The sequence below is a fragment of the Coffea arabica genome, chromosome 10c (assembly GCF_036785885.1).
Source record: "Coffea arabica cultivar ET-39 chromosome 10c, Coffea Arabica ET-39 HiFi, whole genome shotgun sequence".
Taxonomy (NCBI): Eukaryota; Viridiplantae; Streptophyta; class Magnoliopsida; order Gentianales; family Rubiaceae; genus Coffea; species Coffea arabica.
Window position 1 is genome coordinate 13,991,257 of NC_092329.1, and position 22,783 is coordinate 14,014,039.

The 22,783-nt window shown below is 34.9% G+C and overlaps 1 protein-coding gene and 1 non-coding gene across 2 annotated transcripts; one reads left to right on the forward strand and one right to left on the reverse strand.

Moving 5' to 3' along the window:
- Positions 1 to 2,264: 2,264 nt before the first annotated feature.
- LOC113713922 (uncharacterized) lies at positions 2,265 to 8,819 on the reverse strand. The gene is made up of 4 exons (XM_072068634.1): positions 8,699 to 8,819; positions 8,109 to 8,593; positions 7,040 to 7,991; positions 2,265 to 2,482 (listed from the first exon to the last, which is right to left on the reverse strand). The coding sequence occupies exons 1-4, from the start codon at positions 8,817 to 8,819 to the stop codon at positions 2,265 to 2,267; spliced, it is 1,776 nt and encodes a 591-aa protein (XP_071924735.1).
- A 199-nt stretch (positions 8,820 to 9,018) lies between these two features.
- LOC113715285 (small nucleolar RNA R71) lies at positions 9,019 to 9,125 on the forward strand. The gene has a single exon (XR_003453921.1). It is a non-coding gene; the product is annotated as a small nucleolar RNA R71 (small nucleolar RNA).
- The last annotated feature ends 13,658 nt before the right edge of the window (positions 9,126 to 22,783 follow it).

Here is a 22,783-nt window from a genome sequence, read left to right on the forward strand (position 1 = left end):
AACAACTAAGAGAGAATTATTCACACTTCATTTTACTTAAATAGTGATAATGCCTTTTTATGCGAAAATCGACACTTTTAGGTGAAGATCTCCGGTTACTCAACATTTTATTTATTCAAGTTGCTATGCATACTGTTAATTCAAATACCTTTTTACGCGAATATCGACATTTGTAAATGCCAACCTCCGGTTACTTGGCACGAGAATTATTGGAGTAGAATATATATATATATATATTATATATATTATTTATTTATTTATTTATTATTATTTATTTATTTTATTCCCTCATTGAAAATGTATAAGAATAATTAAAGGACGAGTATGGCTTCTTTTTGACTATATCAATCATTTACTTATGAAATTAAGTATAGAGGAGAAATCGTATTAAACATGTAAACTTATCGGCATAATTTTCCTTACTTAATCAGATATACTTTCTAAAATGCAAAAATCCTAATTGCATAATAATTAATTCCAGGTTAAATGAGAAATAAATCTTCCCAAAATACATATAATATTTCAACAAATGGAAGAATTAGACACTTAAACTTAGAACAATTTGGCCCATAAAAGTGCAAATATTTGAGGCATTTTGGTTGTAATGAAATATTGGAAAAATTTTGAAAAATGTTGATAGAGTTTTCCTTTATAAGTTGACAAAACTCTCTGTCAACATTCCCAATTTCAAGAAAATTATCCTCATGCCAATATTTCTAAGCCATAATCAAATAAAAACATGCATTTCAAGACACAATCAAGCCATAAGACAAAGTAATCCCCCCTACACTTGAAATTCATAATGTTCTCATTGTGAAAGAAGGAAAAAGAAACTAGTACTCCCCTATGAAGAAGTGTTGATGCATTTGAGGTCATGAACATCACGAACATCCATATCATCTCAACAGCTACTAGTCTGCAATAGGGGAAAGATTCATAGCCATAGGGAGGTGAGATGATCCCAAAAGCGTTAATGTAAAAAAAAAAACACAATAATAAGTTAATACAAAAGTTATCACCAGATAACAAAGAAAAAGTAAAAATTAAATAAAAAAATTAAACAAAGCAAATTAAGTGGAGGGGCCACCAAGTTCAGTTGCTTCATTGCCTCCACCGTTCTCACAAGCTTCATGCTCGCTATCTCTCGGCTTAGGAATCGGTGTAGGCGAACAGCAGATGTGAAAATGGTCCTCCAACGCCTTAAGACGTCGATCATGCCTCTCGAGTCGCTCCATCATCCATCGCTCCTGTTGATCAATGCGCTCCATGACCCTTGCCTCCATACAATAGATAGCGTTGAGGACTTCTTGCCACTTGGATCTCGGAGGAGGTGGTGTAGGTGGGATGGGAGGAGGTCGAATTTGCTGTGCCTCCGTTTGTTGAGCGTCCTGTTCCGGGTGAGGATGAGGTAGGGGCTGAGTTGAGGTTGAAGCTTCTCCAACGTCTCAAACCAAAGGAGTTCCAAAGTCCGTAGGGATGCCCAAGGACTTGAGTAACGAGACGTTGACTTCATCGGCAGCCTTAGTTATAATGGCTCGCTCGACTCCAAGAGGAATCTTGAGCTTCTCAAAAAGAAGGGACAGAAGACGAGGAAATCCAAAACAGGTTCGCTGGCCCCTCATGCGAGCTGTGGTATGCATATAGCTAATAGTGATGCTGTCGAGAGGAATTCCTGTCAACTGCCAACCTATTCCATTCATCATCTTATCCAAAAAGTATAGGTCGCTATTTTGTACTTCCCTTTTGCCACTTCTCTTAGATACCACATTAAAAATAAAGAGATAGAAAATAATGTGGTACCTAGGCTCAAATGAATCGGCATAAACGAGGAGCTTCTTCGAACTTCCTCGAGGAGCTTCTTCGAACTTCCTCGAGGAGCTTCTTCAAACTTTCTCGTTCACGGTATTGATGCTTAAGACGTGACACTGCTTCTCCCACTTGTTATGGACCACGTGCCTTAAATTCCTTGGTCTATTTAACATCCTCTCCCTCGTTCTTGAGTTTGACAATTCGGGCGATTGTCTCCCGGTGGATGGCCGCTCTCTTGCCTCGAACCCAATAGACAATTGAATTCCACTGTGGATCTACTTGTTCTCCACATTGGCATAAAACTCTCGGACTAAGTTAGAGTAGTAATGCCGTAACAACTTTAGAATATTTGCCCATCCAAGTTGTCCAAATGCTGTGGAGACCTTATAATGATCATTTACCTCTGGTGCCAAGTGTTTTTCGATAATGATCTTCGTGGCTAAGCCCGCCTCATACTACTGTTGGTTTTCTAAGGATGTGAAGCGTGTGATATCATAATCTGGAGTTGGCTCCTCGTGGCTAGTAGATGCCCTCTTATGCCGTGAACGTGGCGGCGACTCATGAGAAGGAGATTCCTCCACTGGTGACTCCTCAAGTATTGAAGAAGTGCGCTCTTCACTTGAAGAAGGTGAAGGAGTTCGAACTACAGCCCTTCGTGTGCGAACCATGGTCGCTATATGAAAAAGAAAATCAATGGACATTAGAAGCAATCTTTACCCCTTGAAAATACACTGTAAAAATGTTGGAAAGTAATTTGAGAAAATTTCAGCAGAGTTTCCCCTTGAAAAAGGAAGAAACTCCCTGCTAACCATCAACAAATTCAAGACTATATCATACTTAACCAATTCACAAACTAAATTGCACATATATTAAGTCCATTTCAATCCAAAATCGTATCACATGGCTTGAAAAATCCACTCACCACTCTATTTCTTGAAATTTTAAACACTAAACAAGAAAAAGGTAAAAACTAGAAATACAATAGGTTTGCAAAGTTGTTGGGTACACATTCAAGCTTGGGAAACCATCTAAAAGTAACATTTCAATGCTCATGCCAATTTCATGCTCAAATTGAACCATTTAGTATTTTTACCCAAAGAATTCATACCAATTTATGCAAAAAATCATATGTTGTCCTCTAATTGGCACAAAAGTAATCTCCATTTCTTAAAAACAATTCAAACTGATCCAAAGAAGCAAGGAATTTTAAGCAAAAATTACAATGTGCTTTAACCTAATAATTGAGAAAAATTATACAAAAGATGTCACCATATTCACGAATTCCTCAATACTAAGCATAGAATTAGTTCCAATGACATGTGATAGCACAATGTAGCACAATTATACCACGAATTTTCAACATATATGTATTTCCCAAATATATAGAAAAATAGAAAAAAATTAAGAATGAGGAAATGTATAATTTCAAAGAAAGATGAAAATTCTTACCTCAAATGTATAGAGTGATAGTAGAGGATGATAATAATGCAAAAAATGGAAAAGAAACAGCCCAAATTCGACCACAAATTGCAAAATTTCAGTCAACCCCAATGCTCTTGAAGAAGATTAAAATCCCTTTCGAATGATGTTTTGATGCGAAATTGTTAAGGGTTAATGATCACAAGTGGTAGGGAGATGTTTTTATGGTGAAAAATTGGAAGTTTGGTGGTTAAAATGGGAGATTGAATAAAGGAGGCTAGGGTTTGGTGAAGAGAAATAGGAAAAAGCGGGAAAAATGCAGAACCCAAGTCTCGGTTCTGCTATATTCACGAACCGAGCTCAAATCAGTTCCATCAGGACTAGGATCCGTTGCTCCAGATGATCAGACGAGCCCTCGGATCCGACTGGAAATTTTCGGATCCGAGCTCGAATCGCTTGTTTTCTGCATTAATTGCAAAACTGCAATTTTTTTCAAATTTTTCGGATCCGAGCTCGAATCGCTTGTTTTCTGCATTAATTGCAAAACTGCAATTTTTTTCAAATTTTCCTCCTTTTTCTGACCAATTCCAAATTACGCTTTGAACGAACTTTTTATCAATTCTAACCTTCCGTGCAAGTATAATATACCCTAAACACTAAATCCAACCTCTCAAAACACATCAAAGACATCTAATTTGCAAATCAAGGGTTGAGGTTCTTTGATCATTTTGATACTTTTACACTAAAATTACACTTTTAGGCATGACATGCACATCAAATGAGTAAATGAGCATATATAAACATGTTACCACCAAAACTCACTTGAATATAATGAATGTGCAATATTGGATATATGAACTAGAAATTTGGACATTTAAACCAAAATCCAATAGGAAAACTTCCCTTTTTACGATCGTTCTTCAAATGCACCTCCAAGATGGACGTTCATCATCCGGTAACCCCCTACAAATAACTAAAACATTAAAAATCATACCAATTAATGAAAAACACATTAAAAACACATTAAACTAAATAAATCATTGGGTCGCCTCTCAACTAGCGCTTTTGTTTATAGTCGTTGGCTCGACTCGAGGGTTGAATTCTCAATTTGAAGAAGAATCACCCAAGTGACATATAAGTTCCTTGGGAACGATTTCACCAGCTAAGTAGGGTTTTAATCGTTGTCCATTGATCTTAAACTTTTCTTTTCTTGAATTTGCCACTTCAACAGCTCCATAAGGGAATATTTGACTGACTTCAAATGGTCCCGACCACCTTGATTTCAATTTTCCTAGAAACAATCTCAGGCGTGAGTTAAATAAAAGCACTTTTTACCCTACCTAGAATTGTTTAGGAATAATATGCTTATCATGCCAATATTTGATCTTCTCTTTATAAATTTTGGCATTTTCATAAGTATGTAGCCGGTGTTCCTTCAATTCAGTTAATTCAAGTAGCCTCCTTCTTCCTGCAAGATTAAAATCCATGTTAATTGGTTTAATAGCTCAATAAGCTTTATGTTCAATCTCTACAGGTAAGTGACAAGTTTTTTCATAGACTAAGCGATACGGCGACATCCCTAAGGGTGTCTTAAATGCCATTCGGTAAGCCCATAGTGCATCATCTAGCTTTGTAACCCAATCTTTCCGTGATTTATTCACGATTTTCTCCAGAATGAGCTTTATATCTCGATTAGCTAACTCCGCTTGTCCGTTGGCCTGAGGATGGTACGGAAGTGATATCTTGTGCCTACAACCATATTTAAATAATAAAGAATCAAGTTGCTTGTTACAGAAATGTTTTCCTTCATCATTTACTATGGCCTTAGGTATGGCAAATCTACAAAAAATGTTCTTTTTAAGGAATCGGAGTACAACTTTAGAATCATTAGTAGGTGAAACGATTGCCTCTACCCATTTAGAAATATAATCCACTGCTACTAATATGTACTTATTATTAAAAGAACTAGGGAGTAGTTCCATAAAATCAATACTCCACACATCAAATAACTCAACTTCTAAGAAAGTAGTTAGGGACATTTCATTTTTACGAGATATATTTTCAGTTCTTTGGCATGCATCACAACTTTTAACATATTCCCTAATATCTTTATACATAGTTGGCCAATAAAACCCTGATTGCCATACCTTTGCTACAGTTTTTGAAGTGCTAAAATGCCAACCTATTTCAAGGTTGTGACAATGATATAAAACATTATGTACCTTATATTCGGAAATACATCTGTGCACTATACCATTGGCACAATGTCTATATAACAATGGTTCCTCCCAAAAGTAACTTTTGACATCATGCAAAAATTTCTTCTTTTGATAATAATTAAACCCCTTTGGAATCTCTTCACTTACCAAATAATTAGCAATATCTGCATACCATGAAGAATTGATAATTGCTAAGACAAACTCATCCGAAAAATTCTCTTGAATAGGAACTTGATCCTTGACTGGGATATATTCCAAGCGTGATAGGTGATCCGCTACGAGGTTTTCCGTTCCCTTTTTGTCTTTTATTTTTACATCAAATTCTTACAACAAAAGAATTCACCGAATTAGTCTAGGTTTTGCATCTTTCTTATGTAGCAAGTATTTAAGAGTCGAATAGTCCGTGTATATGATAACTTTAGATCCTACTAAATAGGATCTAAATTTATCTAAAGCAAATATCACCGCCAATACCTCTTTTTTCGTTGTTGCATAATTGAGTTGTGCCTCATTTAACAACTTGTTAGCATAATGAATGACGTGCAACCTCCCTTCTTTCTTTTGCCCCAAAACTGCTCCAACTGCATAGTCACTTGCATCGTACATCAATTAGAATGGTAGTGACCAAGCAGAAACCAATTCTTTCTTCAACTTTTCAAAAGCAACCAAACAATTATTATTAAATTGAAACGGGGTATTTTTACATAATAAATCACACAACGGCTTTACTATTTTAGAAAAATCCTTAATAAAGCGTCTATAAAAGCCGGCATATTCTAAAAAACTCCTTATCCCCTTGACATTAGTTGGATGTGGCAATTGCTCGATAACTTCAATTTTTGCTTTATCCACCTCAATTTCTTTAGAGAAAATCTTGTGTCCTAAAACAATTCTTTCTTTTACTATAAAATGGCATTTCACCCAATTTAGTACAAGATTTGTCTCCTCACATCTCTGCAAAATCAATTCCAAATTATGAAAATAATGGTCAAAAGATGAACCATACACAGAAAAATCATCCATAAATATCTCCATAATTTTCTCAATATAATCAGAAAAGATCGGCATCATGCAACATTGAAAAGTCGCAGGAGCATTGTATAAACCAAATGGCATCCTTTTAAAGGCAAAACTGCCATAAGGACATGTAAATGTGGTCTTCTCTTGATCCTTCGGAGTTATAGCTATTTGATTGTATCCTGAAAAATCATCAAGAAAACAGTAAAATTCATATCCGGCTATTCGCTCCAATAATTGATCAATAAATGGTAAAGAAAAATGATCTTTTCTTGTTACCATATTTAGTTTACGATAATCAATACACACTCTCCACCCAATCACAAATTTAGATGGAATCATTTCATCATTTTTATCCACAATTGTAGTTACTTCACCTTTTTCGGGTATAACATGAATTGGACTAATCCAAACGCTATCGGAGATAGAAAAGACTATACATGCGTCAAGCCACTTAAGAATTTCATTTCTTACCACCTCTTTCATATTTGGATTGGATTTTCTTTGTATTTCCACCACTGGTTTGCAATTGTTCTCCAATAAAATGTGATGCATGCATATAGAAGGATTTATACCTTTAATGTTTGAAATTGTCCATCCGATTGCCTTCTTGTGCCTTCTTAGAACTCTTAACAACTTTTCACACTGCTCATTATCAAGGTCAGCACTAACAATTACAGGTAAAGTGCTATTTTCTCCAAGAAATTCATATCTTAAGTGAGTTGGAAGTGGTTTGAGCTCTAATTTTGGAAGTTCAACTTCCGAAGGCTGTGGAAGTCCTTTACCTTGGCCAAGACTTTCATACAAATTACTCCTTCTATATGGTGCTTGAGAATCCAAATATTTGGCCAATTTTTCAATTTTTTCACAATCACCTCCTTGCATACCTAAACTCATTAAACAATACTCAAGAGGATCGAAGTCAAAATTGACTTGGCTCATCTCTTGAGTTAGTTTATCAATTGTGCCAATAGAATAAGCATGATCAGTGAAAACGGGGTATTTTTTCATTTCATTCAAATTAAATTCTACCTTTTCTTCATCTACTTGAAACTTGAGTTTGCCATTTTTGACATCAATAATAGTACCTACAGTAGCTATAAATGGCACACCTACAATAATCGGCATAGACATGTCTTCTTCCATATCTAAAACCACAAAATCCACTGGAATGATAAATTTTTGAACTTTTATCAATACATTCTCCAATCCTCTCAATGGATATCTAATAGACTTGTCCGTTAGTTGCAAGGTAATATTAGTGCGTTTAAACTCATGCAAATCCAATTGTCTAGCTGCCGTTAAAGAAATTAATGATACACTAGTACCAATATCACACAATTCTTTAGAAAAGTCAATGTTACCTATGGTGCAAAGTATAGAAAAACTCCCCGGATCCTTCAATTTCGGTGGTAACTTATTTTGTATGATTGCATTACACTCCTCCATTAATGCTATGGTTTTGCAGTCCTTCAACTTTTTTTTTCGAGTCATGATTTTCTTGAGAAATGTCGCATATGAGAGAATCTGCAAAATAACATCTGCAAAAGGAATGTTAATATGCAGTTGTTTGAAAATTTTAATAAATTTTTCAAAATCTTTATCAAACTTATTCTGCTTGAGTCTTTGTGGAAATGGAATCACAGGAGGTATCGGAATAGTAGTGGAAGATGATGGTTGACTTTCTCTTGGTTTCTCCCGGCTATTTTCCTCTACTATCGCTTCTTGGTTCCTCTGTTTTTCTTCTTGTTTTTCACTCTCACCTTTCTCAACCTCCACCACTGGATGATCTTCTAATTGTTTACCACTACGAAGAGTAATGGCCTTAACATGCTCCTTGGGGTTAACCTCCGTTTTGCTAGGTAGTTCTCCTTGATTTCGATTGGTCAAGGCACTTGCAATTTGACCAATTTGAATCTCTACATTCCTGTACATTGTAGTACGTTGGTCCAGTCTTCCTTCTACTCGCTCAAATCTGTCCGAAGTAACCTTTGCGAGTTTTTTCACTGCAATCTCCCAATCAGGTTTGGTTTCAGCTTGTGATTGCCTCGGTTGGAATCCTAGTGGATTGATTGGGTTTGGTTGATTGCCTTGGTCTTTCAATTCAAAATTTGGATGATGTCTCCATCCTGGATTATAAGTGTTCGAATAGGGATTATTTTGAGCATTACGATTATAATTGTTGACAAATTGTACCTATTCAGAATCAGCACATTCATTAACATCATGCTCACCTCCACATATAGAACAATAAGCTACATGTGCATTAGATGAACTTGAACCAACTCCACCTTGTCTACTTAGCAACTTCATCACATTATTCATTTGAGCACTCAGCATATTAAGAGTGTCCATTTCTATCACACCTGCGTGACGTCTTATATTACCTCTCTCATTGGCCCATTGGTAGTTATTTGAGGTCATTTCTTTTATCAAATTCTAAGATTCTTGGGGTGATTTACCCATTAAAGCTCCACCTGAAACTGCATCAATCATAGCTTTAGTAAAAAAAGATAAACCATTATAGAAGGTTTGTATGATTAGCTAATTGGCCAGTTCATGATGTGGATATTTTCGTAGAAAATTTCTAAATCTTTCCCATGCCTCATATAATGATTCACCCTCTAATTCGCTAAAACTAGTGATATTCATTCTAAGCTTAGCAGTCTTGCCCGATGAAAAATACTTATTTAAGAATGCTCTTGATAAATCATTCCATGTGGTGAAAGTGTTAGGAGCATGAGAGTGTAACCAAATCTTAGCCTTATCTCTTAATGAAAATGGAAACAAGCTTAGCTTTATAGCATCATCACTAACTCCATTCATTTTAATTGTATCACATATTTTCAAAAATGTAGCTAAGTGTGAATTAGGATCTTCTACTGCATTACCTCCTAGTGTGAATTAGGATCTTCTACTGCATTACCTCCAAATTAAGATTGTTGAACCATTTGGATAAGTGATGGTTTAATTTCAAAATTGTTAGCATTTACCGTAGGTCTTGCTATGCTTGTTTGAGATCCTTGTGTCCCCGATAGAGCAAAATCTCGTAGAACTCGTCTATTTGCCTCGTTTTCGGCTATCTCTTCTTCAAATGGTAGCTCTATTAAGATTTCCTCTATCGGTTGCCAAACCTCTTGTTCCTCTTGTTGTGGTGTATGCCTCCTTTGTCTACTAGTGTTCTCTCAATTTCAGGATCAAAAGGTGCAACTTCCGGAGATGCTCGCTCCATACACTACAAATAGAAATAAGAGAGATTATGCAGCTTCAATTATCAAAAACTGATTAAAATACAAAAATAACTATAAACAGCTTAACTAATAAGAGTAAAGCTGTCTAAATTAATAGAGATTATTAGGCCCTAATATTGCCGCTCCCCGGCAATGACGCCAAAAACTTGTCGAGTTTTTAATATAAGTGCAAGTTTAAATCCAATTTATACTCATTGTCTGTAAGTATACAGGTTAATCAAATAATATAGGGCATGTATCGGGTCGATCTCACGAGGAGCAATGTCTACAAGTACTAGATCCTTATTTTCTCTATTATTTAGACTTATAATGAATTTGAGTAGAGAAATGATATTGCTACTGTCTACAATTCTGAGTTAATAAATGCAAGTTGCAAATGGAGATTTTTCACTAAAAATTTAAATCTAGGGAAATAGATTCCACTTATTGCACAAAAGATCTGATTTAATGAACTTAACACTTGTTACTATTCTTATTTAACCAGGGATTCATTTCCAAAGAAATACCAAAATCTCATTCTCATGATAATAATGGTCTAGAAAATCTTAGTTTTTCCTAATTTCTTGGTAAATAACTAACCCTGTTCTTGTTCATGCATGAAATGCAGATTTCATCCACTTGAATGTATTTCTATTCTCATGAACATACAACTTTAGTTCTACTCATGTCATTCCATTTTTATTACTATTTCTCAATGAGTAATAACAACTATAATCTTGTTATTGGTGATCAAACAACAACAAGTAATCACTCATGCACAAGTAGACAAGTTATTACAAGATATAACAAATGTAAGTCACATTCAATTCATATCACTTGGCCATAAGTTTTATCTACTCTCTAGATATAGAAAATTAGTTACTCATGGATGATATAACAATTAAACTCATAACCTCATTAATAAAAAACATCTCAAGTTACAAGTACAAGAAAGTTAAGAAAAACTTAGCCAAGTTAATGGTGAAACCCTCCGATTTCTGCTATGTCTTGCATTGAAAATAATTCTAATATGAAGGCTCCAAGTGCTCTTTCAAGAACTTCTAGCTAGAGAGAAAATGTTACAAGAAGAAAACTAGCTACCCCTAGACTTCTCCCTCTTGTTCTCCATAAAAGCTGATGGAAAGTTCTCTTTTTCTCCCCTCATGATTCCAAAAACCTCAAATTTGTTAAGAAAGTCAAAAGAAATATAGTTTTGACTTGACAATAAATCATATTGTCCTTATTTTTGCTCTAGAAGCATGTGCGATCGAATTTTCTCACCAAAGATAGTTGAAAAGTAGTGTGAAAAGTAAGAAAATCGATTGTGCCACTTGCACAGGAGAGAGGCCGATCCGAGCCTTGGATTCGAGGGCTTTAGTGTGATCCAAGACCTTTCTCACCTGGATCCGAGCTCGGATCGACTGACCTCGAATCCACTGTTCCAGAAGTACAGACGAGGGCTCGGATCGCCCTTGTGCACATGGATCCGAGCTCGAATCCATGTATTTCAATTTTTAAATTTTCAATTCCTTCTTTTTTCCTTTATTTTTGCTCCTCGTTTCTTTTGTATTTTATCCTCTAGATGATCCTTGCTTTTTCTTTATCTTGTACATGAATTTCACATATCAGTATCCTTCAAAATATCACAAATTAAAACATTAATCCACTCATTTAGCAAGTTTTGATTACTCAAACAACACTTAAGCAATTAGCACTAAAAAGAGTTCAAATATGGTTTTAATCCTCTTAAAATATAACAAAAGTTCATGCCAAACTTTTATAAAATGTACGTTAAATATTCACTTATCAACGGTGATAATGTTATTTGTGCAAGTAATTTCATTTTTTTCTTTAGAGTTGTTACTGGTATGTGTGTGTGGTTCGATTATGATTTTGTTGATCTTGATCCCTATTTTTTGATGTTTACAAAACAAATGGATGATACTAATATTTTTTCAAGATATACTTTCAGTTTTGAAGTTATTTGATTCCATGAACAAGTGCAATTGAAAGGGGACAAAGTATGCTGAAGCTGTCGGACGCTCAAGAAGTCAGGATCGGACGTCCGATAATCGTTGCGTCACTTCGGATGCAGAAAATCAACCTACCGGACATCCGAAAGATTTGAAGAAAATTTTTCAGTTTTACATCATACCTTCGGACGCAGAAAACCAACATACCGGACGTCCGAAAGAATTGAAGAAAATTTCTCAAATTCACTGCCTGCTGTCGGACGCATAAAACAGAGCTATCGGACGTCCGACACTACCAACGGCTAGTTGACTGTTCAGCTACTTTCTATTCATTGGAAGCATTAATTAGGCACTTTTTTGGTCCTATATAAATAGTGGTTGGTCAGACACTTCAAACAACTTTGGCACATTGAAAATGCAAAAGATTTAGAGAGATTTTAGTAAGAAAATATTCTTCAAAGAAGATTTCTAGTTTTAGTGGTATGAGATTCATTATAAACTTTTCATTTGTGAGTGAATTCTTCATGAGTGTAGCTCTGTGAGGGTTGTCCTGAGGGATAGTAAAATGTCCTGGCTTGACCGAGTGGAGTTCGGGGCAAGGAGGAGGTGAACCTTCCTTTGTACACAAAAGTGATTGTAATTCATCAACTTGAAGTAGTTTGTTTGAATTAACCTATAAGCTCAAGAGGAGTTGGGTAGTTAATTGGTTTGCTATTCTTTCCTTTTTATTTATTTATTGTTACGTTTGAAATCTGTACTTTGTTTATCTCTTCTACTCACAAGCACTTGTGCTTTCTCATCAACTGCTCCATTGTGTGGTCGCCTAGAAAAGTGGTTGTTTTCGGGCCTTACAATTGGTATCAGAGCTTGGTCTCCTAGAGATTAAGCTCAATCGACTTTGGAGTAAAGATGACAACCAACAATGCTATGTTTTTTGAAGGACATTCTGTTATTAAACCACCTATATTTAATGGGTCAAATTATATGAGTTGGAAAGAAAGAATGATTATTTTTTTGCAATCTATTGATATTGAATTGTGGTTTATTATCAGTGAAGGTCCACATGATACCTCTCTTATAGATGAAAATATTCAGAGATCTAGACCAAAAACAAGAAGTGAACTGACTGCTGCGGATAGAGCTCATCTCACATTAAATGCAAAAGTCATGAATGTGTTATATTGTACTTTAGACTCAAATGAATCGATTAAAGTCAAGAGCTCCAAGTCAGCCAAGAAAATTTGGGATAAATTGAGAGAAATTCATGAAGGTAGTGAGAATGTTAGAGAACAAAAGAAGTCCATTTTAGTTACAAAGTATAAATCTTTCAAGATGCAATCTGATGAAAACATTGATGAGATGTATTGTAGATTCAATGACCTCATTAAAGATTTAGAGGTGCTGGAAAAAGAATATTCTCTTGGTGAGAAAAATAGAAAAATCCTGAATGCCTTGTCCAATGATTGGAAAAATAAAGTGACTGCTATTGAGGAGGCTAAAGATTTGAATATCATGTCTATTGAATCTCTTATTAATTCTCTAACATCTTATGAGCTGAAGCTTAAGTCCAAAATGCAAGAGGATGAGGATGCGAAAGTAAGAAGGAGCATTGCTCTACAGACATTTCAAAATGAAGATCATTCTGCCTCCCTAAATGAAGATAATGCAGAAGGTGATGACAATGATATCGCACTCATCACAAGAAGCTTCAAACGAATACTCAACAAGAGAAGATTCAGAAAATGTGGACCTAGCAATTCACTCCCAAATCCGTTCAACAACCTGAGAAACAAAAGGAAGCTAGAGTTTAACAAAAAATAAACTGATAAGTGCTTTGAATGCGGCCAACCTGGACACTATGCAAGTGAGTATCCAATGAAGAAGAGAAAAGGTGAAAGAAAACCAAGAATCAACAATTTTCAGTTCACATGGAATGAGTGCAATTCCGATGGTGAAATTGAAGTGAATGAAGAATCTGCTCAATTGGCTTTCATGGCCATTGGAGATGATGAGGTAACATCTTGTAACACTCAAGTTGAAAGTGATGATTAAGCTGATGATGATCTTGAATCTTTCATTACAAAAATTTCATGATAGTTTGAAAGAATCCTATGCTAGAAACAAGGAGTTAAAACAGAAAATTAGTTTTTTGCTTCGAGATAATGCAAATTTTTTTCAACAAAATAAAAAATTGAAAGTTGAAAATGATTACTTCAAAAAGAGTGAGACTGCTTTACATTTTGAACTTGATAGAAAAATAAAACTTTGTGAATTGTTTAAAAAGGAATAAGGTGATTTAAAAAGAAGAATGAATGGTCTAAATGAATTGTTTAAACAAAAGAAACAAGTCTGTTTTCAAAAGAATAGGTTGAATTCTAATTCCATTGAATTTGCTATCCACAGGAAAAGGTAAGTCAGATTTATTAAACCCGTTCATGTGAATAACTCCTTAATTATGTGTAATTTCTGTTGTCAAAAAGGTCACATGAAAAGTGATTGCTATGTGAGAAAGAATATAAAAAAGGCATGAAATGCATGTGAATAGTTAGACATGATGCTAACTCTAACAAGTAGGAGATTTTGTTAATCATTGAAGTGATTCTTGTTCATAATATTTTTTTTGATATTTCTGATGCTCTGATCTGAGTTTTTAAATTTTACTGAATCTGTATGATATCAAAAGGGAAAGAAAAGAACAATTCTGATCTAAAGATGATTTGCTTTGTCAAAACTCTCTGTCATATGTTGATACTTCTTTTGATATCAAATTCTTTGTGATATATTGGTGATTGCTGTCATTTTTTTGTTTTTATACTCTGTTATTGTTGCTGGATTATGATAGTTGATTTTTTACTCTCATCTTATGATGACAAAAAGAGGGAGAGGTGGATGCTATGTGTAAGGGGGAGTTTTTCTGAAATTATATGTTTTGGATGCGATGATTGAGGGGGAGCTTATAATTATTTTTGTTTCTTTCCATCCATTATTTTGTCATCATCAAAAAGGGGGAGAATGTTGATCTTGATCCCTATCTTTTGATATTTACAAAATAAATAGATGATACTAATATTTTTTCAAGATATACTTTCAGTTTTGAAATTATTTGATTCCATGAACAAGTGCAATTGAAAGGGGACAAAGTATGCTGAAGCTGTCGGACGCTCAAGAAGACAGGATCGGACGTCCGATAATCGTTACGTCACTTCGAACGCAGAAAATCAACCTACCGGACGTCCGAAAAAATTGAAGAAAATTTTCCAGTTTTACATCATACATTTGGATGCAGAAAACCAACCTACCGAACGTCCGAAAGAATTGAAGAAAATTTTTCAAACTCACTGCCTGCTGTCGGACGCATAAAACAGGGCTATCGGACGTCCGACACTATAAACGGCTAGTTGACTGTTCAGCTACTTTTTATCCGTTGGAAGCATTAATGAGGCATTTTCTTGGTCCTATATAAATAGTGGTTGGTCAGACATTTCAAATAATTTTGGCACACTGAAAATGCAAAAGATCTAGAGAGATTTTAGTAAGAAAACACTTTTCAAAGAAGATTTGTAGTCTTAGTGGTGTGAGGTTCATTGAAAGCTTTTCATTTGTGAGTGAATTCTTCATGAGTGTAACTCTGTGAGGGTTGTCATGAGGGATAGTAAAATGTCCTGACTTGACTGAGTGGAGTTCAGGACAAGTAGGAGGTGAACCTTTCTTTGTACACAAGAGTGATTGTAATTCATCAATTTGAAGTAGCTTGTTTGAATTAACCTACAAGCTCAAGAGGAGTTGGGTAGTTAATTGGTTTGCTATTCTTTTCTTTTTATTTATTTATTATTACGTTTGAAATCTGTACTTTGTTTATCTCTTCTACTCACAAGCACTTGTGCTTCCTCATCAACTGCTCCATTGTGTGGTCGCCTAGAAAAGTGATTGTTTTCGGGCCTTACAATTGGTATTAGAGTTTGGTCTCGTAGAGATTAAGCTCAATTGATTTTGGAGTAAAGATGACAAGTAGGAGGTGAAGTAGGAGGTGAACCTTTCTTTGTACACAAGAGTGATTGTAATTCATCAATTTGAAGTAGATTGTTGGAATTAACCTACAAGCTCAAGAGGAGTTGTGTAGTTAATTGATTTGCTATTTTTTCCTTTTTATTTATTTATTGTTACATTTGAAATCTGTACTTTGTTTATCTCTTCTACTCACAAGCACTTGTGCTTTCTCATCAACTGCTCCATTGTGTGGTCGCCTAGAAAAGTGGTTATTTTCGGGCCTTACAATTGGTATCAGAGCTTGGTCTCCTAGAGATTAAGCTCAATCGACTTTGGAGTAAAGATGACAACCAACAATGCTATGTTTTTTGAAGGACATTCTGTTATTAAACCACCTATGTTTAATGGGTCAAATTATATGAGTTGGAAAGAAAGAATGATTATTTTTTTGCAATCTATTGATATTGAATTGTGGTTTATTATCAGTGAAGGTCCACATGATACCTCTCTTATAGATGAAAATATTCAGAGATCTAGACCAAAAACAAGAAGTGAACTGACTGCTGCGGATAGAGCTCATCTCACATTAAATGCAAAAGTCATGAATGTGTTATATTGTACTTTAGACTCAAATGAATCGATTAAAGTCAAGAGCTCCAAGTCAGCCAAGAAAATTTGGGATAAATTGAGAGAAATTCATGAAGGTAGTGAGAATGTTAGAGAACAAAAGAAGTCCATTTTAGTTACAAAGTATGAATCTTTCAAGATGCAATCTGATGAAAACATTGATGAGATGTATTGTAGATTCAATGACCTCATTAAAGATTTAGAGGTGCTGGAAAAAGAATATTCTCTTGGTGAGAAAAATAGAAAAATCCTGAATGCCTTGTCCAATGATTGGAAAAATAAAGTGACTGCTATTGAGGAGGCTAAAGATTTGAATATCATGTCTATTGAATCTCTTATTAATTCTCTAACATCTTATGAGCTGAAGCTTAAGTCCAAAATGCAAGAGGATGAGGATGCGAAAGTAAGAAGGAGCATTGCTCTACAGACATTTCAAAATGAAGATCATTCTGCCTCCCTAAATGAAGATAATGCAGAAGGTGATGATAATGATATCGCACTCATCACAAGAAGGTTCAAACGAATACTCAACAAGAGAAGATTCAGAAAATGTGGACCTAGCAATTCACTCCCAAATCAGTTCAACAACCTGAAAAACAAAAGGAAGCTAGAGTTTAACAAAAATCAAACTGATAAGTGCTTTGAATGCGGCCAACCTGGACACCATGCAAGTGAGTATCCAATGAAGAAGAGAAAAGGTGAAAGAAAACCAAGAATCAACAGTTTTCAGTTCACATGGAATGAGTGCAACTCCGATGGTGAAATTGAAGAGAATGAAGAATCTGCTCAATTGGCTTTTATGGCCATTAGAGATGATGAGGTAACATCTTGTAACTCTCAAGTTGAAAGTGATGATGAAACTGATGATGATCTTGAATCTTTCATTATAAAATTGCATGATAATTTGAAAGAATCCTATGCTAAAAACAAGGAGTTAAAACAGAAAATTAGTTTTTTGTTTCGAAATAATGCAAATCTTTTTTAACAAAATAAAAAGTTGAAAACTGAAAATGATTACTTCAAAAAGAGTGAGACTGCTTTACATTTTGAACTTGATAGAAAAATAAAACTTTGTGAATTGTTCAAAAAGGAACAAGGTGATTTGAAAAGAAGAACGAATGGTCTAAATGAATTGCTTAAACACAAGAAACAAGTCTGTTTTCAAAAGAATAGGTTGAATTCTAATTCCAATGAATTTGCTATCCACAGGAAAAGGCAAGTCAGATTTATTAAATCCGTTCATGTGAATAACTCCTTGATTATGTGTAATTTCTGTTATCAAAAAGGTCACATGAAAAGTGATTGCTATGTGAGAAAGAATATAAAAAAGGCATGAAATGCATGTGGATAGTTAGACATGATGCTAACTCTAACAAGTAGGAGATTTTGTTAATCATTGCAGTGATTCTTGTTCATAATATTTATTTTGATATTTCTGATGCTTTGATATGAGTTTTTAAATTTTACTGAATCTGTATGATATCAAAAGGGAAAGAAAAGAACAATTCTGATCTAAAGATGATTTGTTTTGTCAAAACTCTCTGTCATATGTTGATACTTCTTTTGATATCAAATTCTTTGTGATATATTGGTGATTGCTGTCATTTTTTTGTTTTTATACTCTGTTATTGTTGCTGGATTATGATAGTTGATTTTTTACTCTCATCTTATGATGACAAAAAGAGGGAGAGGTGGATGCTATGTGTAAGGGGGAGTTTTTCTGAAATTATATGTTTTGGATGCGATGATTGAGGGGGAGCTTATAATTATTTTTGTTTCTTTCCATCCATTATTTTGTCATCATCAAAAAGGGGGAGAATGTTGATCTTGATCCCTATCTTTTGATATTTACAAAATAAATAGATGATACTAATATTTTTTCAAGATATACTTTCAGTTTTGAAATTATTTGATTCCATGAACAAGTGCAATTGAAAGGGGACAAAGTATGCTGAAACTGTCGGACGCTCAAGAAGACAGGATCGGACGTCCGATAATCGTTACGTCACTTCGAACGCAGAAAATCAACCTACCGGACGTCCGAAAAAATTGAAGAAAATTTTCCAGTTTTACATCATACATTCGGATGCAGAAAACCAACCTACCGGACGTCCGAAAGAATTGAAGAAAATTTTTCAAACTCACTGCCTGCTGTCGGACGCATAAAACAGGGCTATCGGACGTCCGACACTACCAACGGCTAGTTGACTGTTCAGCTACTTTCTATCTGTTGGAAACATTAATGAGGCATTTTCTTGGTCCTATATAAATAGTGGTTGGTCAGACACTTCAAACAATTTTGGCACACTGAAAATGTAAAAGATCTAGAGAGATTTTAGTAAGAAAATACTATTCAAAAAAGATTTGTAGTGTTAGTGGTGTGAGGTTCATTTTAAGATTTTCATTTGTGAGTGAATTCTTCATGAGTGTAGCTCTGTGAGGGTTGTCCTGAGGGATAGTTAAACGTCCTGACTTGACCGAGTGGAGTTCGGTGCAAGGAGGAGGTGAACCTTCCTTTGTACACAAAAGTGATTGTAATTCATCAACTTGAAATAGTTTGTTTGAATTAACCTACAAGCTCAAGAGGAGTTGGGTTGTTAATTGGTTTGCTATTCTTTTCTTTTTATTTATTTATTGTTACGTTTGAAATCTGTACTTTGTTTATCTCTTCTACTCACAAGCACTTATACTTTCTCATCAACTGCTCCATTGTGTGGTCGCCTAGAAAAGTGGTTGTTTTCGGGCCTTACAGATTTAGTGTGGGGTTTATGCATGTACATTTAGATTAGCTGTGAACATGAAAACTAGAAGACAACGAAAGGAACGTCAACCCAGACAACCCCGAAACCGAAGGGTAGATAATGATTCTACTACTGATCAAAATGCTGAGCCAAGGGTTGGGGGAGAAGATGATCAAATGGGATAGTTTTAACTTGCATGGCGGATGTACTAGAGCTCTTAGTAGCACAACAAGGTCCAGGGTTATCTGAGATTATGGAAGGTATGAATTTTGAGAACAAAATTTTTTTAAGGAGGGAAAGTTGGGAGAACCCGAATTTTTTCTTATTTTTATTTTATTTTATTGGCTTATTTAATTATTTATTCATCAATTTACCCCAAATAATTTATTTTACCCGTTTTAAGTGCATTTGTATTCAAAAATGTCCCTTTTATAATTTTAAAACGTTTCGTTAGCAAATTTAATTTTTTACTGCTCGTTTAGCGAGAAATAATGAGTACACTTTTTTTCGAGATTATATTCAATTTGAGAGTGCAATAATTTTGGAGAATTAAGAATAATTAATATCAGACTAAGAAAAGTTAATTGAGGGATTAGATATGAGTTAGTTAACGATTGCGCGCGTCAATAGTTTTCCGAAAGTCGCGTCGATATGACAAATTGGAGATTTGAGAAATTAATACTAGACTACTATGAGTGAATAATTACCATATTAAAGTAAGTACCTTGGGGGATTAGTGCACAAGTGTATCAAATCCGAGAGAAAACGGTGGTACGAAACCATATTGAGCACTTTTGACGGATTGACTTTTTGCATCAAACTTAAAGCTACTATTTCATTCTCTCTCCAAGTTTTCCTCACAATAAAGCCCTCATCTCTCTCTCCTCACTCCCTAAATTTTTGTCTAGACCAAGACACAAGAAAAGGAAGAAGAAAAAAACTCCATTGTTAGCTTCAAATCACTCACCAAACCTCTACCAAATCACTCACAACTTGGAGTACCACTCTAGCTTGAAGGGAAGAGAGGGCCGGCTAGTTAGGGGCTGTTTTAAGGAGTTTCTCACGACAAAAATATAGAGTTTCATCTTGAGTTTTGAAGGTGTAAACATCTCCACCAAAGCTTTTACTTTTTTGTTTCATTTCTTGGTTTTGAAGCTTGTAGCTTCCTTATTGTTGTTGCGTGGATTTGGTTGGTTGAAGTGGCCTCTATGAACTCCCACTTTAGTTATATAAGAGCTGCCATGATGTTTATGTGTGTGTTAGTGTGTTTGTGATGAGTTTTATTAGAAGAAACTAGAAGAGGAAAAAGAAGGAGAGAAAACCGTGAGAGGAAGTAAGTTGGCCGAATCTGTCCTGCTTTTATCTTGCTTGAATTTCAAATTTTTGTTGTTTTTTGGCTGTGAAATTGGTAGATATATGTTGTATATTGTGTGTAGAAGGTGTCTACCAAAAATCATTTGATTTGGTTGATCAAAACTAGAATTTTCGAAACTGCAAGAAATCTGGAAATGGTCATCCGAAGGTCTGAACAGTGTATCTTTGATTGAATATATCTCTTTGTACAAAAGTCAAAATCGAGTGCCATTTATGGCATTTGAAACTAGACATTCATAGCTTTCTAATGGCATAAAAATCACTATCTAGTTCATTTTGTGTGAACTACAGTGAACTGATAAAGTCGGTTGTTCTGTTCAGCCTGTTCATTCGAATGGAAATGAGAAGCTGTAATTTGTGGCTTGAATTTGAACTACTTGTAAACTGATTTTGGAAATGATTTCTTCTGATGAAATGTAGCTTTTGAAACCTAGTTTCTAACGCCACCAACCATTCCTAATTTGAGTTTGTATAGAGTGAGTTATGGATTGATTCTTAAATTGCAGCAAAACTAGAAAACTAGAAAGTTTTTTCTCTCTTGCTGGCCGAATGGTCAAACTTATTTTGGAATGTTTTGTTTCAAAAACTTTGATGTTAATTACCTCTAAATTGGTCATTGAATATTTATGGAACTTTAGTTTCAACATTTGAGCTAATTGAGATTGATTGTGTGGGACAAAACGTTTGAAAAAGAAAGAGAACCGCAGACGGTAGATTTGCTTTTAAATTTTCCCGAATTTTGACTATTTTGTTAACTGTCTTCCCACGTGAGTTTTTACGTGAAATTTAGTAGAGATATAGTTCACATATGGAAGATTTAATGTACCAAATTTGGTGCATATTTAATACCATTTCGATGGCCAAATGATGTCTTAAATATGCCTTCTTGAATCTGGAATTTTACAGAACAGGTCATGAAATTTGACCAAATTTGAATTGATGTATCTCGATATTCAAAACCCCAAATTTAGTTCCGCTTATTGTGTTTGAAACCTTGTTTGGGACTCTTGTTGTGTTGTAAATTTCAGAGCATGATTCCCTTTCTGTGAATTTTGCTGAATTTCCAAATTTTGTCGAAAAAGAAGACTGAATCTGTCTTGCTTGTTCAAAACAGCAATTTTGGGCTGTAAAATGAATGCTTTCTGTTTAGATTCTTGGAAAAGTGTCTTCTAAGAACTTTTTGTACTCTGAACCTAGATTCCATTGGCATAAAGTTTTCTATTTTTAGAATTGCCAAACTCAAGATATGATTTCTCAAGTATTGTTGAGTAAAACAAAAAATTTCTGATTTCTTTAGATTTGAACATTTTTAGAACTTCCAACCTCTTACCTTGATTTTTCCACCTCCTTGACTTCAAATGTATCCCTATTGAACTTCTCTTCCTAAGGTATCTCTCATTTTCTCAAAGTTTTACACTTTTAACAAGTTACCTCAATTGAAGAGGTCAAGACTTGTACTTGGCTTTTAGCCACCATTTTCAAATTTTCCAAGTGAAGCTTACTTGCTAGACTTGTCCATATGTTGGCCTTGATTTTGTACTAGAGTTGGCAATCATACACGCATTTTAAAAGAATGATTTGAAAGGTTTCTTGTGAATTTAATTAGTAATGCCCGGAATGCTTTGACCAAGCTTCCAAGTAAATATATCCATCTTCCTCGATTTTCGTGCCAAAACTTAGAGATCTGTTTAATCTTCAATTTGGAGAATCTTGGACATGATTTGAGTCAGATTAATGTATTTTTATATATTTTCAAATGCTACCCTCATGGATTAAATTATGAAGTGATATTCGTATTCGATTTGAACGCGTTATCTCTTAAGTGAGAGTAGCGGGAATACTACTAGACCTTGGTTGAATACCTTGGTGAATTGTAATTGTACATGTCTTAGGTGATCAAGAGGATCCCGAGGAACTCGTTTGATCTTGTCTCGCTCTTGTTTTACACTCCTGATTTCAGTGAGTGTTTCTTATAGGTGTACGTGACTTGAACAGTTTTGCTACATGTTTACTTCATAGTTATTGTATGTTTTAGTGTTAAGTGCACCCTATAATTTCTCTTATGTAACTGTCCACCGTTTTAAGGCGAATGTGTACTTTATCTCACTCGACTTACTAAAATAATAAATTTCTATCGTTTAACCATAAATTTCTACCGTTAATCGTGAACTACTACAATTTATCGATTCACTTGATTATTTGTGCATGTTGTAAGCTCTAAATTGAACTGGATCCTGCCCTTGGTTACTAACCTGCTCAAGCCGGGATTGGGCTCGATCGGGTAGGTTGGAACCCTGAGCCACCATATCGGTATACTCGAGTATTACCACTGGAGGGATAAGGTGATGGCTAGACTAACTGAGGGGATTACTAGAGTTATAAGGTGA